The sequence below is a fragment of the Labeo rohita genome, chromosome 1 (assembly GCF_022985175.1).
Source record: "Labeo rohita strain BAU-BD-2019 chromosome 1, IGBB_LRoh.1.0, whole genome shotgun sequence".
Classification (NCBI taxonomy): domain Eukaryota; kingdom Metazoa; phylum Chordata; class Actinopteri; order Cypriniformes; family Cyprinidae; genus Labeo; species Labeo rohita.
In genome coordinates, this window is record NC_066869.1 from 26,401,273 (window position 1) to 26,410,419 (window position 9,147).

General features: G+C 39.0%; 1 protein-coding gene across 4 annotated transcripts in view; it reads left to right on the forward strand.

Moving 5' to 3' along the window:
- The window catches only part of znf827 (zinc finger protein 827), a 93,720-nt gene extending 85,384 nt beyond the window's left edge, over positions 1 to 8,336 (forward strand). Inside the window, exons 13-14 of one of the 4 annotated variants that reach the window (XM_051122138.1) lie at positions 3,597 to 3,647; positions 3,994 to 4,103. In XM_051122138.1, the coding sequence (XP_050978095.1) occupies positions 3,597 to 3,645 (49 nt within the window). In that variant the 3' untranslated portion in view covers positions 3,646 to 3,647; positions 3,994 to 4,103. Of the gene's footprint in view, positions 1 to 3,596; positions 3,648 to 3,963 lie in introns of all 4 variants that reach the window. The other 3 variants (XM_051121404.1, XM_051119780.1, XM_051120571.1) reach the window with 3 other exon arrangements.
- The last annotated feature ends 811 nt before the right edge of the window (positions 8,337 to 9,147 follow it).

Here is a 9,147-nt window from a genome sequence, read left to right on the forward strand (position 1 = left end):
GGGCTCCCCATAATTCCACTTCACAAGTGTTATTGACAGTCAGGGATATTAAATCTACACAGGTGAGCATACAAATCACAGGCACTTTCAGGAACGAGACCCTTCCTTTGGAACGCTTGTGGTAGACATTACTGCAAAAGGTCTGGGCCCGCATGTGAAAATATATCTGAAGAAATCACAACAAGCCAGTCAGCACTTGTCCATCTGTTGAGCAGCTCCACTGCCAAGACCATTAGGCTACAGTTCACACTGTTCTTTCTCAGCCTGTCATAACCGCCACCACAGTTACATCAACACATTTAAACACAATGAATACTCATCTGAAAGCAAATAGACACTCGATTTCCAAACACTTACAAGGCACACTGACCCCCAAGTTGAGATCTTTTGTTTTGGGGCTTTTTTTATTTTTCTTTTGCAACTTAACACAAAGTCCAGTCTTTGATATTTTCTGTTGTATTTGTCTAGTTGTTTGACATACATAATTCATGTCTTAAGGTCATGTATTTCAGATTTCATTGCCTCATCTTGTCATTTATGGCTATGCTTTCCCATGCTAGTCACATTTGATAGTTTGTAGTTATCACTCATTAGAGCGCTTAGCCATTACCACAGGTAAAGGAGGAAATAAACTTAGATCAGTAGCAATACATAACTAACTTGGAGGGACAGACAGTATTATACTTGGGGTCTTATTTAGCATTTATGTAGCAGAACAAGAGCATTTTCTATTACAAATTTTCAATTAAAAGTTTAAAGGATGATACGCCTTTAAATATTATGACTCTGAATTAAGTCAGGCCATCTATTTTCTGCCTTTTATTTAAAAATGTATCAGATGGGAACTTATCTAAAAGGGACTCAGCATGTAATCTATGGTTTATTATTCTCTTTTTTTGTTAACTCTTATATAAAAGCCACTGGAAAAACAATCCTCCATTTAATGTTTCGTATTCCCAGAATTTGAGCCAATAATAATGCATTTCCAGAGTGGTTTTTTTTTGGGTAAATATCTTAAACAATTCCTGTTTCGACTATGTGTTCTTACATTTTGAATCTGTAATGGTTCAATGACTCTGAGGTTTAAGTGTGTGTGGTCGGCATTAATGTTACAGTATATGTATAGCAGCTGACTGCTTACAAATCACTGCATGTTTTTTTTTCACGGGATCTTTCTCCCACAGCAGGGTTCCAGTTGGCTGGATTAATGTCTGCTTATGAATATTCCATACAAGGTGTCATAGTTTGGAACTGGACTGTATATTTTTGTATATAAATACTTGTACTTAAGTGTCCTTATCTTAGACATATAGTCTCTGGGGATTCTCTGCTAATTCTATGCTATTTACATAATCCCATATAAGATGTAACCAAGAAAAGCAGCAGTAAATATACTCCATAGGAAAATGTTACTCCTTGGAGGTTGCTTTTTCATTACTTGATGGAATATTCATTTGCAGTTTGTTGAAGCAACTGTAGCAACCTTGTTTCAAACGGTTCTGAGACTTACTAAAAGATTACAGAGCTATGATATTTAATAAAGATATTTTTTTTTCTATAAAAAAATCCTCAATATTAATGTTTCTCAAATGAAATGGTTTGCTTCTTCTTTCTTCTTTTTTTTGTTTTGTTTTACAAACACCTATACTTTAAATTCCCTTTTCTCTGTATTTATCCAATGGTGAAGCTTTCATATTGTTTTAAGTCAACTTTTACCAGGCAGGTCTGTAATTTAGGTGTACCAGTAGATTATGTTGTATGATGTCATACTTTCTGCTGGCACATATTTGGTCAGTGTTAATCTTACTTAGTATACTTGTAAGTATTTTATGGAGAATTTCTTAAATTTACTTTTTTACTTAATTTACTGTCTACTAGTTACATGCATAAACTGTTGAAAAGTGTTTTAGATTTATATGGAAGGCAGTTTCCGCTACTGAATAAAAAATACAAAAAAAAAGGTATTTTAGAAAAAAGTAAGAATTGCATGATACAAACTCACAATAGCGAGCTATAAAGTCAGAATTGCTAGACATAAACTCGCAATTCTGACTTTTTTCTCAGAATTGTGAGTTTATATCTTGCAATTCTGACTTTATAACATGCCATTGAGTTAGTCAGAATTATGAGAAAAAATAATTCAGAGAATTGAGAGATATAAACTCACAACTGCTATAAAAAAGTTATTAATTTTAACTTAAGTTATTAATCAATTCTTTATTTCTCACAATTGTGAATTTATATCTCACAATTCTCGCAATTCTTTTTTCTCACAATTCTGACTTTTTTCCAATTTCAAAATTCTTTTTAAATTGCAATCACAATTCTTTTCTCAAAAAAACAGAAAAGAAATTGGAAAGAACTGTGAGATATAAACTCACATTTCCGAGAAAAATTCAGAATTGCAAGTGTTTAATCACAATCGCAATTCTTTATTTCTCGCAATTGTGAATTGATATCATGCAGTTCTGATAAAAAAAAGTCAGAATTGTGAGTTTAAAAGTCAGAATTGTGAGATATAAACTCGCAATTGTGAGAAAAAGTCAGAATTGCAAGTTTTTAAAATGCAATAACAATTCATTTCTCGCAGTTGTGATTAAAAAGTCTGAATTGTGAGTTTATATTGCGCAACTCAGAAAAAGTGAGAACTGTGAGTTTAAATCTTGCAATTCTGACTTTGTAACTCGTAATTGTGTGTTTATATCAAAATTCTAAGAAAAAAGTCAGAATAGCTGGAAAAAAGAATTGCGAGAATTGCGAGATATAAACTCGCATTTGCGAGAAAAATTCAGAATTGCAAGTTTTTAATTGCAATTCTTTATTTCTTGCAATTGTGAATTGATATCACGCAATTCTGATAATAAAGTCAGAATTGTAAGTTTAAATCTCACAATTCTGACTTTATAACTCGCAATTGTGAGTTTAACTTACAGTTCTGAGAAAAAAAGTCAGAATTGCGAGAATTCTGAGATATAAATTCACTTTTTCAAAAAAAAGTCAGAAATTAGTTCATTTCTCACAATTGTGAGTTCGTATCACGCAATTCTAATAAAAAAAAATCTGAATTGTGAATTTATATCGCAATTCTGACTTTATAACTCACATTTGCGAGTTTATATCTCACAATTCTGAGAGAAAAAAGTCAGAATTGCAAGTTTGTATCATGCAATTCTGAGAAAAAAGTCAATAACATTTTTTATTTTTGTATTCAGTGGCAGAAACGTGCTTCCATAGATTTATGCTGAAAACATTTTTACAAGAGTTGCCAATGGGGTGCCAAAAATAGATAGATTTTTTTACTAAAAAAAACAAGACTGGATGCAGTGTCTGCTTGGGGTTTAACAAAATTATGAACTGATTTTTGGTTGTTTAAACAAACTTCAGAGTCTTTGCACAATACAGATTCAAAACATAAAAGCACAATAGTGACCAAATACATTTAGAGCTTACTGTCAGCTGACGGGACTCTAGCTGTATTATGGCTGCCCAACTGTTTTTTTTAGTCAGGGCAAGAGAGTTTCACAGCGCTCTAGTTCAGTGTTGAGGTAGCGAGGCGCCCTTCACAGTGTGCTTTCTGAGGTCATTCTGTTCTGCAGGGTTTGTGAAGCGCTTTGGGGCCCTGAGCAGATGAAAGGTGCTATTTAAATGTAAGTGCCACTCATTTATTCATTTACCTTCATCTGATTCCCGTTCCAACCTGTCCGCAACCACACAGCCATACGCACACACAACACACACACCCTCTCTCACATGTAGCAGTTTATACACACACAGACTGTAGCTTCTATACACGACAGAGGGTAAGACACACTAAATGCCTCCTTCATCCCTTCCCTTTGTCCATTCTGTGTGTTCTTCATTTCATTTAAGACAACAGAGTGTGTTTTGTCATTCGGGAGGCGCATTATTAAATGTCTTCCACCTCTGTGTCCTACACCCTACTCCTCCTGTCTCTTTGACCAGGTGCCCTCTCTGCATCTACTCCACCAACAGGCCAGCCGCCATGGAGGGCCACCTGAAGACGCACTACAAGATGGAGTATCGCTGCCGCATCTGCCAAGCCGTGTGGGCCAATCAGGCAGAGCTGGAAAGGCACACGCGTGCTCACCGCCTGGGCAACCACTACAAGTGCGAGCAGTGCGGCTACCTCTCCAAAACAGCCAACAAGCTCATCGAGCACGTGCGCGTGCACACGGGCGAGCGGCCTTTCCACTGCGACCGCTGCAGCTACAGCTGCAAACGCAAGGACAATCTCAACCTCCACAAGCGGCTCAAGCACGCGCCGAGACAGACCTTCGGCTGCGCCCAGTGCCCGTTCACCACCACTCACCCGTTCGTCTACAGCCGCCACGTTAAAAAGCACCAAGGCGGGGAGGGGAGCGCCGAGGAAGGTGAGGCTCGGCCAGGCACGCCACGTCCGGGCCTTTTGGAGCGAGGTGGGAGCAGCAGCGGGAGCGGGGACAGCGGGAGCACCAGTCCGCTCATGAACCTGTCCGCCTCTCAAGCCTTGCAGTCCGTCGCCCTGTCGATCACCAGCAAGCAGCAAGACGGCACCCCAACCACGCGCTACCTCTCGGCCAACGGCACGTTCTCCACACTGGCGGCTCGCTACTTGGAACAGTACAGGAACTGTGACCTGGCTCACCTCATCCCCCTCACCACGCTCTTTACGGCCCGCCGCTTCACATTCCACAGCCCCTCGCCCTCAAACTCCTCTCCGCCCTTCTCGGCGTTCTGGTCCAACTCGTCCTCGCAGTCGCCGCCCTCTCCCACGTCACTCAAACACTCCTTCCTGGCATACCTGGGATTGACAGAGAGAGCTAAGACCATTTGACCATCCTCGTCCCTTCTTCTTCTTCTTCTTCTTCTTCTTCCTCTCCCGTATCATCAGTCACCGAAGCCACTAACTGTTGTTCCACAGGCAGCCTACAACGCTGCCCTAAAAACTAGTGATGATAGTAAACCATCCGTTTATCAGAGGAAAAGCTGTTCACGCTCAAGGCATTTCGATTTGTGTTCTATCGCAATCCAACCGTCGCTCTTTTCTAAGAGTTCCTCTTCAACACTTGTTTTCCTCTACGAATTGTGAATGACCCGGAAGATCCGATAACAGTGCTTTATCTATTACAAGTTTTGTATTCGTTTTGATGGGCGAAAGGAAACATATTAGCTCGCAAGCGCTAAGCTTTTTTGTGCATTTTGTCAGGAATCCGAAAGCATGTTCGCTATGTGTTGCAATCGTTTTTTGAGGTCATTTAGGGGCTCAGTATCAGTATATGGCACGACAAAAACCAATGAAACGGATTGCTATCTTTCGAGTCTTGTTTCCAAAGCAAAGCCTCAGACCACGCACTTGTTAATTTATCAAGCTGTACATAGTTTTGTAGTCTTTCTTTTCTCTTCTCCTCCCCCTCACGCCCGTTGGCGTCGACTGGTTTTGCTGAATTGCGAGACCGTCTGCAAATTTTAATCTCGCCTCGGCAACGAGCATAAGGCCCTTTACGACACCTGCGAGGCGCAGCTGATGGCATTTCTTAATACAAGCCATTCAGGGCACGCTAATGGCAAAAGCAATCATTACCACTACCGCAGTGGTCGTCAACCCATGATGCAGCCCTTCAATATCTTCACCATCCTTTTGGTCGCTACAGATTGTGCCATAGCTGACCGAGGTGGCCCGTATCCGTTAGGCATGAGATAGAAATGACCAGTCAAGCGCCCTGTGCATAGCTAAAGTATATAATGCGCACCTGTACGTTTAACAAGATGTATGAGGTGACGGGTTTTTGGGAAAGACCCAATTATTCTGTCACCAAGGCCGATTCAATGGTGCTTTTTGGAGCTTTTTGTAATTTTGTGTGTAAAAAAAAAAAAAAAAACCTGTTCCAAAATGACTTGAATGAATGTACTTTCTGTTGGTTAATGTTGAAGTGATACAGAGGTAGCTGGACTGTGGTAAGTGAGATCATGGAAAAACAATGGTATCTCGGTGGCCTTCTGTGTCTTAAATTTTTGTTCTTCTAGTTGTTTTTTATTATTATTATTATGACTTTTCATTTGAAAGAGCCTTTGAAATGTAAAATACAAATATATATATAAAAATATATATCCTGTACTAACAAGCTATTATGAGAACCCCATTGGAAAATGGCTCTCAAGTGCAATGTGGAGGCAGCCATTATTTTGAGTAGGATCTTTGGAAGCATGGCTTTCCATATGTGGGCAAACATGGTACCATATGTTCCCCTCTTGGTGTTTTGAGTTTTAATTGCACTTAAAATTTTGAAATGTTTCAAACAAAAGCACTTACACACAATAGAAAACGTTCTTGATGCCAATTATTTCGACTGCCTCGTCAAACAGCCTCAATGCTACTTAAGTAATTTTTCCTTTAGTGTCGTTTTTCTTTGTTGTCTGCTACGATGGTTGAAAACACAAATTCTCAGCCTTTTCCTGTAGGTATTTGCCAAACAGCAGACTGCTCTGTTTTTTAAGGATCGTACGGCATGTGTAATGCGGACGGCTGAATTCAAAATCCACCCTGGACACCAAACGGCCAGGCTAAATTTTTAACAGCGGTTTTGCACAGCGCTGTAAAAAATTGCACTTTTCTAAACAAAGTATCAGAACGCAATTCTATTCAACGCTCTAAAATGGAAAACATCCATTACGGCTTTACTGGCCGTAATATTGGCGAGCTCTGAATAAATCATTTTTTGATCCAAATACAGTTTAATTCATGTTCAAAACAGATAAACTGTAGCAGATTGATTTTTGATGAGCACTTTGCTTAGTTACTGAATAGACAGAGATGTTTTAAGAATTTAGAATATAGGAAACGTTAATTGGTGCTAAAAGAGTAACTTAGCGTGTTCGGTTTTAGTAACCAAACACCAATCAGCTGATGCGCATAAGCTCTATACGGCCAATTCCAAATGGCGTAGCCAATATATTGGTCTAAATGAACCGTGAGAAAACACGTGCAAAGCTCAAACTTGAGGTCCTAAAGAAACGTTATTCTTTGACACATGCGTTTAGTCTTTTTTTGTCCAGCCAACAGAATCTGATCGATAGTTTGAACGTTGTCCATCATAGATGTACAATGCTCTTCCGTGTTTATTCATGCAAGCAAGGGACAAGGATAAAAACGTGGCCTGTTCAGATCAATCACGTCAGGTACACAAAAGTTTTCGAAAGCAGCTGACCTTAGATGTTTTAAAAGGAAAAAAGTAGCAGCATTACTTTGATAGGTCAACCTTGAACTGCAAAGAGATAATTCTTCTTAAGTTTTTTCTCCTCCAACTTGCCCATTGAGAGGATTCGGATGAAAAAGAATTTTAAAAAGTCTGTATTTAAGGCCAGTTTATAAATGAAATGCAGGCCATTAAAAGATGGCAGACAGTTTCTTGGCCCCGCACAGTATCCTTATTTTATACTTGTATTTCTTGCTCTCATAGTATCATTTCTTTTTCTTCATATAGATGCCCAGCATGCAGTCTAGTGGTATGTTGTATTTTAAGTGGAGCTTCTTTGCTTGTTAATAAAGCTCCTGCTCGACCCATTATCTTTTATGCTCTAGTGCCACTTGGTGGCAAGGAGTGGCCCGAGAGCCTGAGATGAAGTGAAACTGATCCTCAGGACCCATTTTGATAGAATGAATTCAAACGGAATGTCCACTGGGCAACATCCTTTTGTCCGTCTGCCTTGGAACACCATGTATTCATCATGTAGAAGAACATGGCTGCTGCTCTTTCATGCTCAGTTGTGTGGGCAAGAGGAGCGCAACAGGGATCGCTCTCTGTTCCAATACCAGTATTTATAAATACTTAATACTTGGCGTTCTGTTTGCCTAATCGCAAGGAGCAGCATTTTTTGTTTTAGCGTCATTGCGCATCAAACAAGACTGACTACCTTTTTTAGCACTTCAAAAGATGCATGAATTGCTCTTGATCTCTAGTTTGTAGCACTTACTTTTCTTTTTTTTTTTGGGTCCGGAAAAAAAAGACCAACTCGTTTTGCATTTAGCTTTGCGGGTTATTCTGCACAATCTGTTTGCTTTATCTCTTGCTGTACTCTACAACTCAATAAGGCTCAAGTATCATTTTGTTTTCTTTCTTATTTGGCACCCAGTAAACTTGTTATGTGCTGTATAAAGCTTTTTTATTACTTCATTCTTAAGGCTGTACAGGGTTGTTTGTGACAATAACTGGTAATTAGACCATTTGTACTTTTTATTTTGTTTTGTATTTTGGTTTTATTGGTTTTGCATTCTTTATGTTCAAATTGCCAGTTCTAAATGTAACAGGATTTGAAAGTAAAGCTTACATCACATATTACCTTAAAGGTCTCGTTGTCTGTTTTATCCATGCATGTTTCACTTTGATATCATAACCTGCATTTGTTTTATTCAGGTCCAAAATTAAAGTAGTTAAAATGGAGAAAAATATATGACAACACAGGGAGTGACATCAGTCCAAGGTGTCTGTACCAGGTAAGCTGGGACTTGGTATGGAAGTCCATTGCTACCACATAAGAATAAGAGAAAATCATGGTAAATCATAATTAGGACTTAAATAGTTAAAATTATTAGGGCTGCCCCCTAATAGTCGACTAAACGTCAATCGACAAGAGCAGCCTTGGTCGAGGAAGTGGAAAAGTCACGCAGTCCGTGACGGTCCGTGCTCACCTATCAGTCATCGACCTCAAATATGGCTTTTATCTGAAAGATTTATGTAGTAGCAACTTCACATGACAGCTCATTCTAATGTTAAACTAAAAAAATGTGCGCTATTGAAGTGTCTGTGTGGAGTGTGGAAGCTGCGGTCACTTGCTCTTAAAATACTCCGTCATTTTGGTCATTCAGATAAGAGTAACACATCTTTTGAATCTGTAAAGACTCTACGTTTACTTGTGAGCGGTCAGAATAACAACGAAACGTTGTGCTTTTCTAAAATAATAAAAGCAAACAGGATGCACTTTCTGTCGTCTCATGACTTCATCTCTTTAGCCGAAAACAATGAAAGCACTAGTTTATCAATAAATTATTAAAACATTAATGTAGTCTCCTTACTGTTTTTCCCTGACACTTACTATATCTGCCATGCCTTAATTATTTTTTGCATGTGCTTGAACGCTTATTAGGCTATG